We start from the raw sequence: 24842 nt of genomic DNA on the forward strand, positions 1-24842 counted from the left end.
TAAAAAAAAAAAATGAAAACGAAACTTCAGCAAGAAAAGGAATTGAGAGACTTTTCATGGTAATTCGAATTTAAGCTTTATGATTAGGATAGTTGAGTTGTGATAAATTTACATGGCTCCTTGGTTACATGATATCACCAACAAAAAAAAAATAAAAATGTTTCGACGATACCCCCAATCAATAACTCTTCAACGAGTGACATCGACACACACGTGCCTTTCTATAGGCAACTATTTCACAATATACCAAAAATATAGGCATAGGCACACATACATAATGAAGGACGTCGTGGTCCAATTCAAAAATTGACTTTATATCTTATTTCATTAAAATACCCATCTAGAATGAGTAGAGAGAAGCGAAACCCCTCGATTAGTTTTTCAGGGAAACTGAATGCAAACAAGTCCCTGTAGATAAGATCGGGCAACAGCATTTAACATTTGCGAGTGCCAGACACATAAACGGAGATAGACTTCAAAGTCTGCGGGGAATGATGATATTGTTAGCACATATACATAGGCGTAAAGTTATTGGAAATATTAGAAGGCTCAAAATTATTGGGTGGGGGTGGGCACCTCAAACCTAATATTTCTACACGTGGTACTATGTAGATGATTGCAAATGGGGGTGGGGGGGGGGGGCTCGGGCCCATGGGCCAGATACAAGTTTACGCCTATGTATATTTATATGTTGCGGTAAATGTGATAAATCCAATTATTATGCATAATTATTCACCATTTTGGGAAGCTTAATAAATTTTGCTAATTTATGCATCATCACATTTACCTGTGATTATGTATAACTCCCAGCTCGAATTGGTAAATATGATAAATCATCAATTAATTACCTAAATTTACCGGACATTTTGCTCAAACTTTAGTCTAGGATGATGGATTCGATCGTTGTTATTGTGATATTGATGATGTATAAAAATGTTTATAAATGTGCAGAAAGCTAACATTATATACAAAATGCTGATGATAATTTATACGTTTTTATATCTTTCTCTCTCTCTCCTCTCTTTCCCCTTATTACACTTATTTTCAATTAATGGTTTTTTTTTGGCAAAATATGCCTAGTGCACCCATCATGCACGGGAGAAACTGACAAATGAGTGAATTCAAGTCATATTTCCGCATGATTTCTTTCATATTTATCATACTTACCAACTTCAGTCGGGAATTATGCATAATAACCGGTAAAAGTGATAAATGCAAAAAAATTTATCAAACTTACCGAAGCAATTGATAATTATGCACATAATTACAATATTACATATTACCGTAACATATACAAACTTCATATAATATACAGGTTGTTGCCTTGAAGTGGCGACAAACTCAGAGGAGGGTGATATTAGGCATGAAAAGAGTAACAAAAATTGGTATAGAACTTGGTATCGCAAACAACATTTAGTCGGTGAACATCGCAAAAATACTTATAAAGAGTGAGTGGTGTATTTAGAGGGGAACTTATATATATAGCGGGCTATATAGCCCAGGGCTGCAAGTTCAGAGGGGTGGCAAATTTGAGGAATGAGTGGCCAAGAAAATTAGTAGAATGGGAAAAATGAGGCGAAATTTGTATGACTCAATAAATCTGTCTCTGCCCAGACAGCAAGTGTCCGAGAGAGTTTCCACGCACGTGAGTGAGCAAAAAAGTAACTTAGAGCGTGAGCAAGCATGTGAATGACTAAACGAGTGACCTACAGAGGGAAGGACCAGTACAGTGAGTGATCTAGAGCGTGTGCAAACATGTTAGTGGCCAAAACAGTGTGCAAGCATGTGGGTGACTAAAACGGCGTGCAAGCATGCGGGTGACTAAAACAGTGTGCAAGCATGTGGGTGACTAAAACGGCGTGCAAGCATGCGGGTGACTAAAACAGTGTGCAAGCATGTGGGTGACTAAAACAGCGTGCAAGCATGTGGGTTACTAAAACAGTGTGCAAGCACCTGAATAAGCAAAAGAAAGAGTGAAATAGAGTGTGAGTAAGCATGTGGAATGGCCAAACAGAGCCCACAGAGACCTAGAGCGTGTGCAAGCATGTGAATGACCAAAACAGTGCGTAAGCATGTGAGTGACCAAAATAGTGTGCAAGCATGTGAATGTCCAAAACAGTGTGCCAGCACGTGAGTGAGTAAACGAGTGACCTACAGAGCGAGGGACTAGGTCAGTGAGTGACATTAGAGAATGTGCAAGCATGTGAGTGACTAAAACAGTGTGCAAGCACGTGAGTGGGCAAAAGGGTGACTTATATAGCGTGAGCAAACATGTGAATCCAGACGAATGACCTACAGAGCGAGGGATCAGATCAGTTAGTGACCTAGAGCTTGTGCAAGTATGTGAGTGACCAAAAAAGCGTACAAGCATGTGACAAGCATGTGAAACACAGTGTCACAGTGTACTTGCAGGAGTGCAGGAAGGGAAGGCCAAGCGGGTTATAGCACAGAGTGGCGAATTCGAAGAAATAGTAGTCAAGAAAATTAGACTAAAATGGCAGAAGAGCAGCAAAATTCGTGTAGTCCACCGGTGGAAGAACCATAAATGCACCTCTGTGAAGGATGTGACGTTGATTGGGACAAAAAGGCCAATAATAAGTTGGAAAAACATTTATTTGACAGCGTGATTACAATACCGCCTGTGGTGTACAAAATGAAATACAATAATAAGTACAAAAACCATTTCCTTGGAAGCATGATTACAATACAGCTTGTGCAGCACAGTTCAATGTCAGAAAGTAGACGAAGAGAAATGATTACAAGAGTTGTTCGAAGTCATTATTGTACCCTATTTTGCACACCACAGGCTGTGATGTAATCATACTGTCAAATAAGTGTTTTTCCTACTTATTATTGGCCTTTTTGTCCCAATCGACGTCGCACCCTTCATAAGTTTTTGTGATTTTACCCAACTAAACGTGGTTAGCGATACCATGTTCTATGGCAATTTTTGTTCCTCTTGATGCCCAATTCACTCCTCTGTGTTTGTTGCCACTTCAAAGCAACATATAACACAGATAACCCTATATAACATATATCCATCAAATGACATAAGAAGAAGTACATTGCTCTCCTATGAACTCCCGTATATCTTGCCCATGGTGCGAAAGTAGAAACCAATAGAAACCTATATACTACAACGCCAAGCAAAAAACACAGGTATGGAGATGCAAAATGCAAAAAGTCAAGCGGTCTGCTGCCGCGACACCGCCAAATTCAGATGAGGTGCATTTTCGTGCTTCTGACGGAATCGAGATTTCGTATGAAAAGACGGTGTGCCACCCGAATATGTACGATATACGTGCGGAGTTCGCATCATTGCTGCCGCAGACAACTGGGGTTTTCAGTCAAAATTGGTCACAGCAATTGATTCCTTGAAATAAAATTATCCGCTGCTGCCAAAGATGTTGAACCGTACGTGCTGACGAAAAGTTTTGTGCAAACACGCTCAAATTCTAGAGCTAGAGTTCTTGATGTTGTAATAGGATCACTAATTCCCATGTACACAAGATGTCTGCCCTCTTGTTCGTTGGTTTGATGAGTCCGTAGCCAGGGGGGGGGGGGGACTTGGGGGTCTGGTCCCCCCCCCGAAATGTGAGAAAATGACCGAAAAAAGGGAAAAAGATGGCCAAATCCATTGTTCTGTCACTTTGGTCCCTCCCCGAAATGAAAGTGATCCCCCCCCGAACGAAATTTCTGGCTACGCCCCTGGTCCGTTGCAATAATTGACGTTGATCGATTCGCGTCGTCTTGTGTATCCGACTCATTTATTTAATTTTTTCATCACTGAGGGGTTTTTTTTGTTTTTTTTTTGTAGTCCTGATGAGACATAATTTAATCAATTCAGTAATAATTCTCTGTCAAATTTAGGAACGTGCTCGTATGACAGCCATATTATTGATGTACAAGTATACTCACCAAGGCATAATTTGGTTTGCTATACTCACGAAAAAAGCAAGAAAACTCACAATTCTAATACCTAAAATTAGGGCTGGGAATTGATTAAAATTTTTATTCGATTCCCAGATGGAGAAATAAAAACCTTTTTTATTTCCATCAATAAAAAAAAGGTTTAATCGATTAACTGACTGATTAATCAAATATTTTTCGTAACCAAAAAATATCAAATTCATGCTATGAAAAAATAGATTTTATTCTTTTCTCTCTCTCTTTCTCTCACGCATCTATTCGCTAGATGTTAACAAATGTATGAATAAATTAAAAAATTAAGGTTGTGCCCGGTTGAAGAGCAATTTAATATGCTAAATGTATTTGTCAAATTCTTGAATTTCTTCACTTAGATCACCTGACGCTTTTTTAAAAAATCTGTTGTGTTAATTTAGTCACCGCTGTTGAAACTACTTCCGATTATACTGTCACCAGTCAGTCTTAACGCATGGGGTCCATCCGAGCACGGCTCGGATGCCTCAAGTGCAGAGGGCCCCCATGATAATGAGATCTGGTGTAGATTTTCGAGATTAAGCACGTGAATTGGCAGGCAGGAATTTCTAGTCAGATAGGGCCCTCAGAAAAATTTATTTGCCCGGAAGCCCATGATGCTCTTAAGATGGCTCTGACTGTTGCTTTTAATCCTAGAAACTTCTCCTAAATGATTCTTGTAAGGAAAGGAGCTGATGCTTCTCTCTCTCTCTCTCTCTCCAAGAATACGAAAAATTTCTATTCACAGTGGAAACAATAAATTTTGGTCTTGTGTTCTCCAATTCCAAGCAAACTCAATTCAAAACTGAAATATCAGTTTTCATTAAATCGACTTTTATTTTCTCATGCCGAAAAATTTGATAAAAACATTGATCCGAATATTTTCAAATTTAGCCACTTATCCAAAATTGGTACATAATTTAAAACATTTTATCGAGTCGATTAACTCGATTAAAATTTTTAACAGGAATGGATTTGATCGATAAACCGAATCGATTAATCGGACCAGCTCTACTTAAAATCTTTTCTACACTGGTGTAAGAAATTAAGAGAATTTGCAGACTTGGTCGATTATCTCTAGAACTACTGATCCGATTTTAATGAAATTTGATATGTACATACATTGATACAATACAAAACAAATAACGAATAATTGTAATACACGCGCATGATCGTGCGTAACATTCGTTGGAGTCAGAAGGTATGAAACAGCGGTTGCAGAATAAACAAAAAATGGGTTAATAGATGGGTTAATAGGGCGTATGGTCCCCTCTTACAGACATACAGGTCTCGCAGCGTGATTTCATACTTGAAATAAGGCAGTTTATCATTTCCTGTGGTAATTGGTCCCACTCGTTCAGCAACGCTGTTTTCATTCCCTGGATGGTTCCCGGAGGGGGGTTGCGAGTTGCAATTGCCCTCCCCAGAGCGTCCCAGACATTCTCTATAGGGTTAAGGTCTGGAGATCTGGCTGGCTAATCCATCCGGCGAATATCCTCACTCTCTAGAAAATCGTCGAGCAGAAGAGCTCTATGTGGCCTCGCGTTATCGTCCATTAAAATGAACTCAGGGCCAATTGCACCCATGAAAAGGCGAACATAGGGTTCCAAGACCTCATCCCTATACCTCACACCAGTCACAGTGCCTCTTTCAAAGACATGGAGAGGTGTGCGGCCATCCAACATGATGCCTGCCCAGACCATTAAACCTCCTCCGCCATAATGGTCGATTTCGCGGACATTGGAGGGTAGGTAGCGGGTCCCTGGTTCTCTCCATATGAACGTACGGCGAGAATCGGTGCTTAGGCTGAACCGGGACTCATCAGTGAATAGAACGGTCGCCCATTGATCCATACTCCAATCTCTATGCTCTCTGCAGCATGATAAACGGATTCTCCTGTCCGTAGAAGTGAGCGGGACGCAAACAGCAGGTCTTCTTGCAAACAACCCTCTCTCATGAAGTCTTTTGGAAACAGTCACCCTTGATACACGGGCTCCTGTGGCTGCATACAAGTCACGAGAGAGCTGAGAAGCTGTAGCACTCCTGTTACGCCTCGCTATAATCGACCATGGAGGAAAGAATAACAGGAGGTGACATCAGGCACGAAAATTGAAGCCGTTGTGGCAACCCTATGGGCTGACAAGTAAGCCCAAACAAACCGCTCTTTTCCCTATACTTAACATGTGTTTTGCCGGATCGAATTCTCTTAAAATATTAATATCTAAATAAATTTAAGCACCATGACTGTTTAATGCGTCTTCAGGTAATCTACATGATCCGATAAAGGGGAAAGATAAAAGTTTATCCTTGTGTAAGGGGTTTTTATATTTTTAATTTATTTTTGAAAGGGGAAGATCATTTTTCACTCTCAACTCGTCATACGTTTTTAGTTCAGTGCCTTCAATTTATTTTAAAAATTCGATGTATCACATTAATGTCTATGGAAATATGATTAATTAAAATAATATGAAGCTCCAATAAAATGCAATTTTCATAATTTTTTCTTTTAACTGTTTATTTTGGCTTTTTGTTTCGTTCACCATTATCATAGATCCGGGACATTTCGAAAGTGTTTGAGGCCCGTGGGCGCTCGTCTTAAGCTTTACATGAGGAATTTTGATTTCTGAATCAATCCTGAGGTGCTCGAGCACCTTCTGACAGGGACGTAGCTGGGATTTTTGCCACCCCCGTGCCTCAAAGTACTGGAAGTGCTCGAACGTCCTCCGCCACTGTGTATTTATGGTTTTGCTGCCTGTAGGCTGTACAAATTTCGCCACCCTTCTTCCGTTCCACTCTCATATTCTTGAATACGTATGATTGAAATATATGCCGCCCATCCCAACCTTCCGCTATGTAGATGTAGTATTGAGAAAAAAAATATTAAAAATAAAAAACTCTTTTTACGAGCCGCGATAAGTCATCTCTCTGGCCTATAGTATTTAGGAAAATAATCACTTGGGCTGTTTTTTCCCCCTCTTCATTTTGCACCTATTACTTTGCTTTTAAAGTGGTATGTGTACGAAAATTTGAAAAAAAAACAGTTTCGAATTAAATATGAAATCTAAAATTGTCTGTGCTCGAGTTTTTGTTGTTCTACCTGGACTGGAAGTATTTCTACAATATATTTAATATAAACAGCTGAAAGGCATTATATATTATATATGCTAATGTTTTGCACATATAATATTTTTCGCAAAATAAAAAAGTCAGATTTTTTCAAACACCTCTTGTTCAAGTGTCTTTAAACATTGTGTCTCTCTCAGCCCTGAGGTATTACATGCTTTGGCATAATTTTTTTTAAATTAAAATGCCGAGAAGGAATTTTGGGGCACAAGATATGGGTAAATTTTGGTTATTTTTGCAAAAGGTTCCATGTTGCTGAAGTTAATATTCGGAAACAAATAACCACTAAAATTGTAAAAGCTCTCGTTCAATGGTATAAATATATCCACAGAATTTGAGGGAAAAAAATCGAGTTCCTAAAGTGAACAGTAAATTTTTAAATGATTTTTAAAAACGGGGGTGTTTCTCATAGGAAAGCATGGGAAGCCACGGTTTGTTTGGGCTTACTTGGTCCCATTAATAGAGCGATCACTGGCTTCATCTGGCAACCCAGATTCCCATGCTTTCTCAACGGACGCGCTGGTCGCGTCACCTCCTGTTATTCTTTCCTCCATGATAATCGACAAATGGCGATCTTCTCTGGCCGTCGTGGCTCTTGGACGACCTTGCCCAGGCTTTCTCTCGATGGATCCGGTATCCTGTTTCCATAAGTTACACACGACGCTGGGCGTTAAATTGAACTCTCTACAAATCTGGACTTGAGATTGGCCTGCTTCTAGCCTCCCCACAATTCGCCACCTCATTCCATCATCTAAACATTGGTGGTTACTCATTTTTACTGTTACAATTTCAAATTAACCGATTGCTGCAAAATTACAACAACAAATTAGCCGAGGTGTGCTAGCGAACGAAATGCGTCTTAACTTACGTGCGCTTATAAAGCCTGTTTCTCTACTGGCTCCGCCTACACACATGTGCACGCTTACGTATTTGACGTAAAAGATTTGCATTTTTGTCTAGAAGCAGAGGTTTTACATTCAGTTCAGTTCTTTTCATGAAATTCGATAACATATGCAAATTCTCTTAATTTATTTCACCATTGTACTTTTCTGTGGTGCTTATCAGGGATGTACGCATGTACGCTGCCGTGCATTTGCATTATATTTTTATATGATCTTTCCATGGTGCCAATTTCAAGGTTATATTTGGTGCTTCTATCTTGATGTTTTATTTTTCATGACCAGTAGTATTAATTAAATGTTTACGTTTTTTAAAAAACGTTTCTTTAAATTTTTTTAAGAAAAATTCAATTTGTTTTATTTTCAGATTGTGCTTCGTGAAACTCAAACTTCTTCTGCTGGCAATCGAAATTCCAAATGAAGATAGCACTGATAACAAAATTGCAATTAATCCAAAGAAAAAAGTCAAAATTGGACCAAATACTCAGGGATTTTTTATGGCTCAGTCAGCAGATGAAGTCAAGAGGTTATTCAACATTTTTTTCCCCTGTCTTTTATTTGTTACCAGATTATAAAATTCTTTTTTTTTTCACCTGTAGTCAAATATCTTGTAAAGATTCAGACTAAACATAACTCCTGTTTTCCTAAGGAATTCCTGTTTTCCTTCAACTTTTATATTCACGCTTTTTCTTCATTTCATTTCAATGACTGAACTAAAGTTAGCAAAATTTCTAACTTGATGAAAACACTACGGTACTATTCATAATAAGAAATGTCCATGTTTTTAAAGACCCGGTTGGAATGATAAAAATAATAATTGTTCAAATTTCGACCACCAGTTAAAAAAGTGGCCCATTTAATACAAGAAACACAAATTGGAAACATAAAACTTTATTTATTCACAGCATTTGTTCAATGTGCACTCGCGTCATTCACATGCTCAAATGTGAGTCTTGACGAGTACTTTCCTTAAGGTCTTAAAAGTGTTCCGTCATGAATGCCGTTACTGCGAACGTCAGCGTTCCTGACAAGACCGAGAATGTTTGGAGAGACTACTTTCTTCACATGCAAGATGGTGCAACGCCCCATATTGGCAGACAAATGACGGAAGTGCTTCGTGTTCACTTTTTGAAGATGTTCGGGAAATTTCAAGAGGTTTTCCGAAAATGACCGGCTTTTCACTTTCTCTGGACTTGAATCGCTGTGAGTTCTGGTTGTGGGAATTCCTGAAAAATTGCGCCATAAGTAAGGTGACCGTACGTCCCGTATTGCCTTGGATAGTTCCGGTTTTTTCTGGGGTTTTTTTTGGCTATCCCGACTTTTTTGCAAAAATGTCCCGGTTTTCCGCGTAATTTCAATGAAGCCAACATGACTTATAATTCTTCAAATCAACAAATAAAATTACCTTTCTGACTCAGAAATTATATTACGATAATTACGACAACAAATAAGAATATTCATCTCACATATTTGTCATGTTTTTTATTTTAATTCACTGCAAATTGAAGTGGTGCTTCATTTCCCACGATTGACGACTTTTCTCTGATGTTAGCATGAATTGGCAACTTTGCTTACTTTTGGCATTATTTTTGGCGATAATTGGCGATGACTCATAATGTATTTTCCCGTATTTCGAAGCACAGTTTCCCGTATTTTTCTCGAGCAAATATGGTCAGCATACCTATGCGTTATGTCGGAACTGGGACCTCTCTCAAGTTTGAAAAGATTTTCAGAATAAGTTCGTTTGTTGTAATTCGAGAATTCCGAACATTTTGTTTCTCAAAAATAGATTCAACTTTATTTTTTCACGCCGTCCAGTTTAATGTGAAATCGAAATAATTTTTTTTTTTTAGAACATCATCGAAATTGCATATACTTTTTTTTGACATTTTCGGACACTTGAAAAATTTCTGGAACACAATCTCAATCCTAAAATATTACTAGGGCCCTAGGAGTCGCGGCGATATCCATTTGTGTGTCTATTTATGCTTTGAAGTTCTTTTTTTATAATGGCTTTTTAACAGGGCCGTAACTAGGCTGTGGCAACCGGGGCACTACCCCGGAACCCCGAGCCAAATGGGGACGCCACAAAAAAATGTCCGCTAATTTTGCATAATTTTTTTCTTTTTAAGGGCTCCCAAGAAAATATCTGCCCTGGGGCCCCGAGAAGGTACGCTACGGCCCTGCTTTTCAAATACCCACTAAACTATAATTATATGGAGAGCCGCGAATGAGACAAAAGTTTGAGAACCACTATGATATTTAGATAAAGGCAAAAGGTTGATAGAGAGCCAAATAGGAGGCCTCTCCATTGTGCCAGCAGAACTAAAACTATTTTTGGAACTCGGACTGGTGTGCTAGTAAGACACTCGAAGTGTTATCGATACGTGTAATATTAAAAAAAATACAAATATATATATCACTAAAAATAATGTCAACTTTGTCGAACTCTCATAGTTAATGAGTTTCGAAAATTACGTGCATGAACGTTTTTGATGAAAGTGACGAATTCGAGTGAACTCCGTTCAAAAAACGGGAAAAACCGGGAGGTTTTTGAAAAAAAAAAGTCGGGACAGCTAGAAAAACAGAAAGAAAACAGGACTGTCGCGTGAAATACGGGATGTATGGTCACCCTGCGCAGGGGTCCCACACAGGCATGGGGCACAGCCCAGAGGGGGAGCTCAAGAGAAGAGGGCCTCACAAAAATGAGATACAGTTGAAATTTTCGAAGAGTATGCATGTAAATTTGACTGGTAGGGAGTCAGAAAAATCATTTGCCGGGGGGGGGGGCGCCATGGTGCTCTTAAGACGGTCCTGGTTGGCCCCAAACAGCGATTTAGGGTGTTTCGACATTTTTTTGTGCCATAATTGGCAATGTCGCCGTGATTCGGTGACTGATTGGCAATAATTAGCAATGTCGCGTATTTTCCTGTATTTGCTAACGAATTTTCTTCGAAGAAATATGGTCAGCCTATTTAGGACTATGCTCTCTGTACCTATACTAAGTTCCAACAAAATTCTTCAAGCTGAACGGCCTCTACATAGGTCTAAGTAGGGTCAGTTTAATTATAACCACCCCGTATGAATCACAATTATTTCCTCTAGTTTTCCAATGATTTCCTCTAGAACCAACGATTTCGTATTCATTTAATTAATGAGATAAATGTCAAAATAATTTAGATTTGAACATGATCAGTTTCATTACGCTTTTCTTCTCCATTTGTGCAGGGCATGGTATTACTGCAAACACTGTCATGAAGATGTAAAAGATGAAAAATTAATTAAAAAGTGCAAATGTAAAAACCGTAAGTATGTTCATGAATTTACCAACGGTTTATAATTGTTTTGTTTTATTCTGTAATTCCAGAAACGGTAAAAAAATATTGGACACTATGATATGATTGAATCATGGCTACTCGAAGATATTCTATTTTTAATATCCCTGCAAATTAACCCTTTAAGCGGTTTTTAAAATTTTTCTGATTCGCATTGTAACTGCCACATTCAAAATTGCGAAACCTTCACAAATTTCCACCTATTTTCAAGATTTTTTTTATTTTCCGGTTGCGAGCTGATACCTGCTACCTCCAACAACAAAATTGTCAGTCCGTCGCTTTTATTTCCCTCACTATGATACAAAAACACCTGCCATGACGTATGTGGTTTTCTAGGAAAATAAATACTTTTTTTTTGGAAAAAAATTTCGGGATCGCCGCTGAAAGGGTTAAAACAGTTTTACTCTGAATGATTTTTTTTTTAATTTTTTACAGCAAAAACATGTTTTTCATCACCCCCCTCCTCCAATCAATCAACTGCCAGTGGGTGGAGTCAGCTCTTGTTCAAAGTTAGATAAGAGAAGGCGTGAGAAAAAGATATATATATACACTCTCAGTATATGCAGTATATAAATAATACAAAGATATTTTTTTCCAAAAAAAGTATTCCTCTTCCTAGGAAGCCAAACACGTCATGGCAGGTGTTTTTGTATCATGGTGAGGGAAATAAAAGCGATGGACGGAGTCAATTTTCTTGATGGGGGGAAGCAGTTATCAACTCAAAAAAAGCGAAGGAAAAATAATTCTCCTTCAAAATAAAGGTGTCAATTTGTGAAGCTTTCGCAATTTCAAATGTGGCAGTTATAATGTGGATCAGGAAAATTTTAAAAACCGCTTAAAGGGTTAAGCAGTTAAAATGAGAACATATTGTGGTAAGACACACAAACCAGGATTATGCGTAATCCTGGTTTGTGTATGTGTATATGCGGCCCGTTGCCGCTGCGCCCTTCTCGCCTGCCCGAATCCGGCCCTGATGCTGCCCAACATTACTAGCAGCGTCGGAAGTTTTTTGGACTCATGGGTGCTCGACTCGAATTTTACGTAGGAAACATTGATTTCTGAATTAATTCTGAGGCTGTTCTGACGCACGATAGAAAATGCTGCGAGCACGCACGGCGCCCCCGGCTCCGACGCCACTGAATATAACTGTTTTGTACTCATATCAGTCTGTGTTAGGAATGATTTCAAGTGTCAAATTAGTTACATTTGCATGTGCTAGTTGTAATAGTGTTCACACGTTACAATATTCGTTAAATTCATAATAGACAAACGTTTGATATGTAGAGGAATTTCGAAATGAAAAAAAAAAATTGGAGTATAATATTTATTTAAGTCATAGTGATTTAATACCCACATATTTTTATATGCACATGCACTAATACATATTCATAAATAATAAGAGAAGAAGCTATAGCTTTCATTTGTTTCAGAAAGTGCAAATCAGGGAATTTACTTCAGAGGACATGGTGTTAATATTTCAAAACGATAAGCAACACGTATAGTAATGTTGCAAGTGCCACGTATCTCTACAGGGTGATTACTTAATTCCCCTTTTCGCATTTTACTGGTGAACCGTTGATCCTAAAGGCATACTTCCAGTTAGAAAAGTATTCAAATAACGTGTAAAACTCAGATACGTCATTTATGTTGCAAGTGGTTGTATAATTATCACAATAAAAAATAACTTTTCATACGAACATCCTGTTCTCAAAAACCAAATTAGAAAGTTGTTGCCCCTGTCTCTCCCTAAAGCCAACAAATAAAACTACTACGTTTTTAAGTGAAATATTTTTGAATGAAAAAATCGGAAAAATTAACGGACAACGCCCTGCTCTTTATGATGTTCTTTCCTAAATTTTCTCCAATTTTTAAATTCAAGTATAGAAACGAATTCAAATATATTCTGCGAATATAGAAACGTGGAATTTTTTTTTTTTTTTTTGCTTTAGGAGATACAGGCCAACAACTTTTTAATAGGTAGGGTTTTTGAGGACAGAGTGTAATTTTTTATATTTTAATAACTATACAATCCCTTGGAACATAAATGACGTATCTGAGTTTTACACGTTATTTGAATACTTTTTCTAATTGGAAGTATGCCGGTAGGATCAACGTTTCGCCAGTAAAATACGGCAAGGGAAATTAAGTAATCTCCCTGTATAATTGGCTTACGTTTTTGTATTTGCCTTAGGTATAAGACGCACTTTTTTTCATATAAATCTGAGTAAGAGGTCTGAAATCCTGAAAAACAGGTTGCATTTTATACCGATAGTAAGTGCCTGATTTCGTATACACAAGAGATGCGTAGTATAAACAAGTTAATATGGCATTTTACGTAACTTGGTATTTAATCAAACATTTTTATTGTATGTCGTAGGATAGTCACCCAAGATGCATTGATTCGTCTAAAAGTTTCATCCCGATTCGATGGCGTCTTTTCTCTCATAACGCGCGATTATATTGAATCAGTTCAATAATATTCTGCATTTCTGTATATTTGGAAGAACCTAGGTACAGGTGGCTAATTACAGTAGGAGTAGAACAACGTTTTTCTGATTGATTTCGGCTTCTTTATTGAATAAGGAAGGACCTATGTGAACATTATTGCCTCAACGAAGCATATTTACTGAGGACTAAGCGGATGCAGCCCAGTTCGGCAAGTTCGAAGAGGCGGTAATTGGTGATAAAGAACATAAAATTATAACGACAGAAGGGATGCAAAATTTGAATAGCTCTCAGGCGCTAAAGCTATAAATCATCCTTTGGCCTAACATATGGTGCAGCAGCAGCATCGTTTTGCTCAGCGGCGCATTTATGGTTTTGCCGCCTGTGGGCTATACGAATTTTGCTGCCCTTCTGCCATTTCAGTATAATTTTCTTGACTACTCTTTCTTCGAATTCGCCACCCTGTGCCCCGAGACAAGGGGGGCCTCACAATGAATGTACACATATTTCACATAATTTTTTCCTTTTTAAGGGGCCTCCCAAGAAAATGTCTGTCCGGGGCCCGAGAAGGTACACTACGGCTCTGGTGCTGGTACCTTGTTTTGGTCACTTACATGCTTGCATACGCTCTAGGTCACTCACTAACCTAGTTTCTCGCTCTGTAGGTCACTCGCTAACCTAGTCCCTAGCTCTGTCGGTCACTTGCTTAGTCATTCACATCCTTGCTCACGCTCTAAGTCACTTTTCTGCTCACTCACGTGCGTGGAAGCCATAGGCGGAGATAGACTTGGAAGTCTGGGGGGCAAGATGATGATGATGTCAAATCGTATGTACATTTATACATTATATCAGTCGCTCCACCTTTGACGCCCGTATCTCCGCCCATGGTGGAAGCTCTCTAGGTCCCTAGCTGTCTGGGCAGAGATGCATTTATTTAGTCTTATACAAATTTCGCCGCCCTTTTCCCATTCTACTAATTTTCTTGACCATTCATTTCCCAAATTTGTCGCCTCTCTGAACTTGCCGCCCTGGGCTAATTAACCTACTAAGCCTCCCCCGTAAATACACCACTGGTCTTGCTAATAAATCGCACCAGGACAAGCTGGGCATTATAGTCCGGTCAGTGATATACTCTCCTACCGTACCAAATAATATTCTTAGTATCGAGAGTTCGTAACCCGATTAGTACATGTCAGAATGTTTCGTTACGGTGAGTTGCATACATAAATGACGGCAATAACTCTTTGCGTGCAGACAATAACTGCCATTACTCAGAAGCAAACTTCACGGAAGGTTCACTATACGTACACACACATTCCAACATGAGCCAATTCGTTAGAAGTTCCGCAGAGAAATATGGACGAGGTGCATGTCTGGTTTAGTAGTAGTAGTAGGCAATAACTGTGGTGCGACAAAATAATCTAGGACAAGAGTGCTCAACCTTTGGGAGAGTCCAAGCCACTTCATTGGTTTGAAAACTTGTCGCAGGCCACTCAAGTGATCTGAACCTGTACCGAGGATAACCTACGTGATCTGTAAATGTGCCGCTTGTTTCATTTTTACAAAATTAGGATTAAATCAGCGGGCCAAATTTTGCCTTCGGGACATAGATTGAGCGTATATGATCTAGGACAAGTTATAAGTCGAAGACTTTGACGGGCTAATGAACGCGTTACGGTTATTTGAACTCGCAGATGAAACTGAAGCTGCTGAGCTGAATTTCACCGGGCACTAATTTGTCAATGGGCACCATATGGGAGGATACCTATTGTGGAAATGTGAGTGTGTAAAATGTTTGTAGAAAAGTCAAAGCAGGTAGCTTGCCGCAAAAACTGCACAGCACCCGCAAAAAAAGAGAGAAATTGCTCCAAGTCTAAGTGATGAAATGTTATTATGGCTTAGATCTCGCCTGCTACAGGATTGGCTATTGTTAGTGTGGGCTGCTGTCCTGAAATACATTTTTCGTTTTATAAAGTTTTATGGGGGTTTTTTTTTTTGAGATATTTGAATTTTCGACAGAGAAAATAGAGGGTTAGTAAAAAATAAATAAAAATGAGAAAATCCGCTTCCGCCCACAGAGCGAGATACTAGATCAGTGAGTGATCCAGATCCCAGAGAGTTACAATCATGTGAGTAAACAAAAGAGTGTGCAAGCACGTGAGTGAGCAAAAGAGTGATCTAGTTCGTGTGCCAAAAGAGTGATCTAGTTCGTGTGCCAAAAGAGTGATCTAGTTCGTGTGCCAAAACAGTGTACAAGCATGTGAATGACCAAAAGAGTGATCTAGAGAGTGTGTGAACACAAGAGTGACCTAGAGCGTGTGTGAACACAAGAGTGACCTACAGAGTGTGTGAGCATCGGAGTGACTTAGAGTGTGAGCATTCGAATCACCAAAAGACTATGAAAGTGAGCAAAAAGAGTACGCACACACACACAAGTATTTGGCAAAGCGCAAATTGAGCCGCGTGCAGCGTTCGCGAAACGAAGCAGGGCAGCACTCTGTTTTGCGGCCAACGGAAATCAGAAAGACAGCGCAAATTGAGACACGAGGTGACACTACGCTAAGCGCGTGTACGCGCGCACTCGTTGGCGCTGCTGCTGAGCCGCAGATTTTCGTGTCCCGCGCGCACGATTCTTCGTATTCGGTAGGGGTTTTTTAAAAATTAAACCGTCATTTTGATAGAGTTCGTATTCTCTTTTGTAAACTGTTGTTATCAACGTTATTTACATATATAATCAATTACTTCTTTAATTAATTCCTGAATTATTTTCTTAGAGTTTTTATTAGATATTATTGTTCTTTCCAAGGTTTTGACTTTTCATTAGCTCTAAATTTTAATTCATTTATGGAGTTATTTTTTGGAATTCATTTTGGGATTCATTAATTTCGGAATTCATTTTGGGATTCATTAATTTCGGAATTCATTATGGGATTCATTTATTTCGGGATTTTCACTAATTTTTTGATTCGGGATTTTCACTAATTTTTTTGATTCCAAATTTAAAAAATTGTCATTAATTCTGAATTTTTATTAATTTTCAGAGAAAAAATCTACTTTTGTTTTTTTAATAGCCTACGAAATATTTTCCATTAATTTTCTAAATTCGGCTTTAATTCCGAATATTCATTAATTATATTTTATCGATCGATAGAGGAATAATTTTTCATTAAATTTGAAATTTAATTATTAATTTCACCAATTCTGGTGTTTCACTAATCTATTTTTCCATTAAATATGAATTCCCAGCAGTTTTTGGAATTATTTATTAATTTTAAATTGTGATCAATCGTTTCATTTGTTTTAACTTTTCATAAGTTCCAAATTTTCATTCATTATGGGATTAATTTCGGTTAATTAACTTCTGTTCACGTTTTTATATATGGTATTTTAATGTATATTCTTCAGCGCATTTTTCCGTATTTTATTTTTAATTCGTGTTGTCTTCATTAATGTCAACTTTAATTACCAATAATCCAGGTTCCGGGAGCCTCCCAAATGACAAGGTTCCAGCCTCCCGAAATCATTTCCTTTCTAAAACGCTCGTGCACTGGGAACGCGTTCCAATATGCGCATCCCCTCGCTACGCGTGGGGCGTGTTGACGTCATCGCACTCAGGTCCCGCCCACCCGCGAACGCTGCACGCGACTCAATTTGCGCTTAGCCTTTGAGTGACCAAAAGGAGGACTTAGAAACACCAGGTCACGAGAAATGGTCAGCCATTTTCCATCGGTAGTAATGAAAATGGGCGGGATCTCTGACCGAAAATCATTTTTTAGATGCGTCCATAATGGCTGTAAGGGGACAGTTGACCCCCCTCTCGGTAGGAGAGTCTAGGGTAGAGAGCAATGTAGCCATGTGTAGTCCTTTCAATAACTTTTTCGCGTCGGTTTTTAATAGAGAAAATGATATTCAATGTACGGCTGTTGCATGGGGTCTATGAAATCCTCAACGATATTCAAATGGAAGATGTGGAGGTCCTAAATCTTCTAAAAAATGTCTGTGCAAGCAAAGCATCAAGACACGATGATATCCATCATAGGTTCCTCAGGGAATGTGTAAATAGTTGTTGGGGCCAGTCGCACAGATTTACAGGAGTAGTGTTGCTATGCTGAGGGTACGTCCCAAGGGATTGCAAGCTTGCTAATGTTGTTCCGATATTTAAAAAGGGTTGTAGAGAAGCTGTGTCCAATTATCGTCCAGTGAGTTTGACGAGCTCCCTCTCGAAAGTTTTGGAAAATATTATCAAAACGCAATTGGTGAAATGAATAGATGAAAATAATATATTGTCGGATAATCAGCATCGGTTCAGGAAAGGGAAGGCATGTGTAACTAAACTCCTTTGCTTTTATGATCACGTGACTAAGGCTTTGGGTAAGGGAAAAAAGGCAAATTGTTGTTTACCTTGATTTCCAGAAGGCATTTGATCGGGTCCAACATGGTGAACTCTTGAGGCGCTTACACGAGATCGGGATTGGGGGCAACTTGTTGAATTGGATAGAATCATGGTCAAGAGATAGGTCACAATGAGTTATGGTGAACGGGGGAATTCTATGGTTGTACAGGCATCACAAGTGGAGTTTCTCAAGGAAGTGTCCTTGGCCCCACACTTTTTTCACTTTTTATTGATAAACTCAATCGCGGTATCGATGAGATTGCTAGAAAATTTGCAGATGATGTCAAGCTAATGAGGACAGTCGTTAATCAAAACGATATTGAGTTGCTCCAACCCAACTTAAACAGGATTCCAGCATAGGCAAATGAATGGAGCATGACATTTAGCATTGAGAAATGCATGGTCGCTCATTTTGGTTTGAACAACCCATGTTTCTCTTACGAGTTGAATGGTGTCATTATCCCGGAAGCAACTAGGGTCACAGATTTGGGAATTCTCCTTGACGAGCGTCTTAGGTTTTCTGAACATTGTTCAGTGGTGGTCAAAAAAGTGAATAGAATGCTCGATTTCATTTTCAAAAAGGTCTCTTTGCTTTTTCCTAAAGCCATTCTCTCCCTTTTCTGAGACTTAGTACGTCCTGGACTGGAGTATGCTGTAAGGTTTTGAAGACCATACCTACAGAGATACCAGACTTGGTTGAAAGCATGCAGAGAAGAGCTACGCATGTCCTTATTGACACATGGGGCTTGAGTTATGAAGAGAGACTTCATTTTTTGAATATGACACCTGTGTTCATCCAATGTATACATTGGATGAACACAGGTGTCAGGGAGATATGATCCAAGTGTTGAAAATTTTCAATGGGATGGACCATGAGTTATTAGCACACCGTCAATCAACTGCTTTTACAAGGGGACACCAGTATTGATTGGTAAGGGACAATTCTAGGTTATGTTGTCGCAGGGAGTTTTTCTCTAATAGGGTTGTTAGGAATGTTTTAATGGAATAGCTCACCCCCAGAGGCAGTAAATTAAAACACAATTTACACGTTTAAAAAGAAATATGATGAACATGTTAGGGTAAATCGAGAAGCTATCCATACTTAGAATAAGACAACCATAAGTATTCTTTATGAGCGTTGTATAATATTTTATCATGTATATGTTTGAAATTGCATTTTTAATTGGGTTGCTGTATTTTTGAAATATATGACATCCATATTTGTTATGGGTATCTTTTCTTAGCCACCTCGTTGGGCATTTTGTCTGTTATGACATTGTATTTGTATTATAACTATGCAACCCCTTGCAACATGAATGATGTTTCTGAGTTCTACACATTATTTGGGTACTTTTTCTTATTGGAAGTATGCCTTTAGGATCAACGGTTTGCCAGTAAAATTCTGTGCATGCAATATATGCACCCTGTATATAGGCTACAGTAGACGCTCATTATAATGGCCCTCCATCATTCCACAGAAAACAGACGGTATATTGAGAGGTTGTTAGTGTGAATATTTTAAAAAAAATTAGCCTTTTAAGAAAATTCTTATCCGGATGGAATAAAAAAATTGAATTATTCAGTTTATTTTTTATACAAGCAATTTCAGTGAAAATGCATTATAAAATAATAATTGATTACTATTCAATTATAATATAATAAAATTGTATTAATCAATTATGTGCTTCCACCTATGTACAGAATTCTCTAATATCAAGAGTCAAGTCGAGTACAAAATACAGACTACATTTCCTTGCAAAAAATGAATTGCGGGACTGCATTCTGACTTAAGTCACAAATTCAAATCTAATCACAATACAAATTTGTATTGGATTGAATGGTCTTTGCGGGTCGCTATATTGGATTGAAAGATAGCATGAGGAATAGAAAAAAATTTGAACTCATCATATCGGTCTTTATAATGGATGAGTCAGTATAATGCATGGTCATTATGGCAAATGCCCACTGTATTATAATACAAAAATGACCAAAAATGAGACAAAAAAGAAGCAAAATCCAGGATTCACTGTTAAAGTAAAGCACCCATGTGTTTCTCATCCTGCTACCTTCATTCAGCAGACACCTCTGCAGATAGCCACATTTTCATAAAACAAGTTTTAGAGAGGTGTTTTGGTGTATATTTCGATCTTTACATATGTATGAATATTTCTTTAATGCTTGTTCATTTCTGTCTCTCGATCCTAATGTGAAATTTTATAACCAAAAAAATATAGCATAATTCAAAACAAGTTGAAAGTAAATCACAAGCAGAATGTGAGCATGTATTTACTATTTATTGGTTACCTATCACATTTTACTATTTCTTGATCCACCAGTTTGACTATGGTTTACTAAATTGGCATTATGCATTTTATTTTTGTTTTCTTTCTCTATTTATAACTGTATGCATCTAGAATAGCAATTTCCCTCACATTAGATTTTTGCACATTTGCACAACATTTGAGGAATTTCATAAAAAGTACCTTTATTTGTTAGTCTTTAATTTTTGCTTTTAAATGATACACACCATCAATTTGTAACATCAGTTATAAAAAATGGGTATATGAATAATTTTTTATTGTATTGCTTATTCTAAAAATATTTTTGTTTTTAAAATTTTTACACTATACTCAATTTACATATATCTTTTCTTACGCATCAACAGACAACAATCATATTTTAAGATTGTTTATAAGTTGCGTACAATAGGGCCGACCAGTGCTAGTTTGCATAGTTTTTAATTTTTCTATATATTTTTTCCTTTAATATTTACAGAAAATGTGATGATGCTGCAGATAGTACTCCTTGGCTACAAATTAATGATGAAAATGCCACTTAAAAATGTGTGCTAAATTGGTCAAAAATTGTTTAAAAAATTGTTCCAACTATGCCAACTTATTCCAGATGTGGTGCAAGTTGGCATAGAATAATGGTTAATAGCATCTGACAAATAAATGTAAGTCAGTAACTGCAAAACTTTTATTTCAGCACAAAAATGCAGAATAAAATGATGTTGTATAAAGTACACTAAATATTTTGAATTAGAAAACAAATGTAAAAAGAAAAGTTACAAAAGATCAAAAAGAACAAGGAAGTCATTCACAGCTTCAGGTCCACCAAGAAAGTAGGTTGATCGCTCACTGGAACTGGTGGGTGTAGTTTTTTGCACAATTTTGCTGTAGTTATGCCAAATCGGTGAGTTGGCATACAATCATTATGCCCCTAAGCTGGGATGCCAACTTGCCCCAACAGGACTCTTTCGACAAGAAGGCTATCTCACTGTTCCACAAAAGTTTTATGAAGCATTTCTGCACTTTAAATACAATTGTTATTGATCACTCTATCCCCATCACAACTGTTGAAAACGCCTCAACATATTCATGGGCTTTAGATTTTTTAAAAAACTTAATTTAAAAAAAACCATCTTTCATATGAACGAATTTAGTAGAAAAATGAAAAAAAATATTCAACATGTTAATTGTGAATTCTCTCAAGTTTTTTTTTGTAAAAATAATTCTACCACTATCACACATGTAATCATCACAATATAGGACTGATTTGACTCTCCTCTCACTTATAAATCACTTTTCTATGATTTACAAGGTAGTAACTGCAGTAGACCAATTATTCTTATAGAAAATGTTTTGAAGACAAAAAAAGCTATATAGAACATTTGTATATTACTGATTACCTTTTAATTATCAGCATTTATTATAATTATGTATTTACCCTGAGTACCATACATTATTAATTGAAATATAAAAAATATTACTTAACAGCTTTCACTGAAAACTTGAATTTTTTCGATTTGAAAATGCCTCCAGCTCAACAAAAAAAAGTATATTTCATATCTTTAATTAATAGTCTATTACATGTGGAATAAACAATCTTCTGTTACCTATTTTTGATACTGGCAATCCCTTTTTCAGATTTTTTACCAATAAAATATAATTTCAAACTTGTTTTTATTTTAGTTCACTCTTAAGTTGGATTAGTTTTCGCCGCTGTGGTGGTCGAGTGGTTATAGTGCCGGACTCGTGATGCGAGGATCCGGGTTCGAACCCCACAGTGGTGGTCGGCTGAAGTTGGTTTTCTGTGGTTCCCAACTTCAAGGCGCAAATGCGAGCCGATCTCCCCGTTAAAAAGTCTCGCCACAGAGAGCAACAGTCCTACAACGGTAAATCATTCAACCATAACACTTCACTCATAGTTAGTAAAACTGGGGGCAGATGACAGCACTACACATAACAAGCATTACACAGAAACAAACTTTACGTCAGGTTGCACTACACGTACACGCACATTCCCGCATGCACCGATTCGTTGGGGGGTTCCGCGGGGGGGGGGTGCATGTGTGGTGTAGCAGTAGTAGGTAGGGGCTCGGGGATCCATTAAGTCAGCCACCTCGTTGGGCAATTTGCCTGTTGTGGCGTTGTATTTGTATTTGTATTTGTAGTTTTAATTCAAGGCACAAACCCAAAACATTTCCATGAAGTGCATGATTTTGTGAATGTAATATCATTGTATTATTTATTAGAATGCAAGTGTATATATAATGAATTTTCCTTCATTTTCTTTTAATTTTCGCACATGCAGCTAAAGATTCTAAACAAAAAGGTAACTAATTCTTGTTAAATTTAGCATGTTTATTTTTCTAGAAAATAATCAAAATATATAAAAGTTGTAAAATATTCTTACTTTTGCACTTCAATGCATGTGACCGCAATGTTACTTAATTTATAAAAATTGAATTTATGTTATCATATAGAATAAGTTTGTGTAATTTCATCTTAATATTGTAACTATTTCCACAGCATATTAAAGCACTTAAAATGCTAAAAAGATCAAACATGTTCTTTCTAAACAGCGAAAAGGGAAACAGAGAAAAGTAATATTTTCTCTTTTCTTATGTTGAGTTATAAAGTATGTACAATAATAATTTAAATAGATCAACTGTGAAATTGGTTTTCAACCATGATCAAGTGCTATGATTAGCACTTAGAATAGGAGTTTTAGTGCATATATTCACTTTTGATCACTTTTTCAAGCGTATTTCTGTTTTGATTTAAAATTTTAAACATTATATTATGATAAAATGTTTGTAAATAAAAACTTTATAATACTAGCAATTTTCACAGAATGAATATTCATACTGCATCAAAATTAAAGGAATTTTTTGCTTATCATGCAATGAGATAAATTTCTCTCTTTTTGCACAATTTATATATATATTAAAGTAAACGCCCGAAGAGACTAGTAAAATCTATGTTTTACCAGTAATATTAGTTTTACCAGTTGTAGACCTGGGTTGTTAGCAAGTGTTTTTTAAACTTTTACCAAGTCAAAGCCCATTTTTAATGAATCAATTAAACATCATGAACTGTTCCTGAAGCTTATTAATTATTTAATATTTATAATTACTTAATATGCTAATTATAATCAATTAACCACCATGAACTTATTAAGTTCCTGATGCTTATCAAGTAATTAATAATAATTACTTTTTATCGATTAATTAATAAATTTACTCTGAACAGTAAAAGCCTGTATTAATGAAAAAGTATTTAAATGAAACATTTATTTGTTAGAATATTATGTTAATGGACAAACAATTTATTTAATTCTGTTTTTGGTATCTGGCAACACATTATTAGTCAAGTATTTAGTTTCAGAGTTTTGGCAACAGTACAGAAAACATGGCTGCTCAAGTCTGAACAGCAGCAGATGTCTCTCACTTTAAGTATTTAAACCTCTATTAAATATGTGTCTGTCTTCAATTGAATATTCTGGTTATAATTACTTACACTCACACACATCATTAGTAATAAGAATATATCAGCAGATCCAAAATAATAAGATTATTTTGTCATGACTGCTCACATGTTGAGGCACAGGGTGCATTATACCCACACAGCAGGCGCATCATGATCCCACATCCTTCCGGGTTGCCCGAAGTGACCCTCAGAGGATGTCGAGATGCTAACTATCGGCCTTGAGTACAAGTGAACCTAAAGTTGGCCGTGTGCCAGCATTTATTTAATTAATGATAACTAATCAGGAAATATGTTTATGGCAGTTAATTAATTCATCAGTTAATTACTGATTTCTTATAATTACTACATAATTATCAATCATTAACTAATACGTTCATGACGATTAATTGCTTCATTAAAAATAGACTTTTACTACTCGGGATAAATTTATATATTAAGATATTATTAATAAATAAAATGATTAATTAATTATAATTATTAATCACCATTAGGTGCTGATACATTCACAGTGGTTAACTAATTATAATTTACATTTTAAATTATTAAACATTTTTATCATTTATTAGTTAATAAGTGTAGGAACTAATAAGTTCATGCTGTGTGTGGCTAATTGATTCATTAAAAACAGGCTTTTAACATGGTAAAAGTCCATAACGGAAACATTTACAAGCGTTTTTTCGAGCTTTTATCAACTCACCTTGGTAAGACCAGTCTCTGGTCTTTTCCCGTGACACATATAATGTTGATACTTCATGAGAATATTAGAAATTTCTACCCAGTTTTTTTTTTATTTTGTATTATCAAAGTATGTGAGTTCTGTCATTAAGGGGTGCACAAGAAACTGATTTTCTTAATCTATTAATCATGCATTCCATCACTTATTACAAAGAAAAAAAAGCAAATTTTTAAATCAAATTGCTAAACCAATTCATAA

At 36.9% G+C, this 24842-nt stretch overlaps 1 protein-coding gene across 4 annotated transcripts in view; it reads left to right on the forward strand.

Moving 5' to 3' along the window:
• The window catches only part of LOC149085212 (calcium-activated potassium channel slowpoke-like), a 268638-nt gene that overhangs the window by 52067 nt on the left and 191729 nt on the right, over positions 1 to 24842 (forward strand). For all 4 annotated transcript variants that reach the window (XM_089233076.1, XM_089233074.1, XM_089233075.1 and 1 more), the window contains 3 exons: positions 8329 to 8487; positions 11190 to 11266; positions 22731 to 22751. In XM_089233076.1, the coding sequence (XP_089089202.1) occupies positions 8329 to 8487; positions 11190 to 11266; positions 22731 to 22751 (257 nt within the window). The remainder of the gene's footprint in view (positions 1 to 8328; positions 8488 to 11189; positions 11267 to 22730; positions 22752 to 24842) is intronic.

The sequence above is a fragment of the Pholcus phalangioides genome, unplaced genomic scaffold (assembly GCF_987345545.1).
Source record: "Pholcus phalangioides strain wild (caught in Gottingen) unplaced genomic scaffold, Ppha-v1.0 ptg000007l_1, whole genome shotgun sequence".
Taxonomy (NCBI): Eukaryota; Metazoa; Arthropoda; class Arachnida; order Araneae; family Pholcidae; genus Pholcus; species Pholcus phalangioides.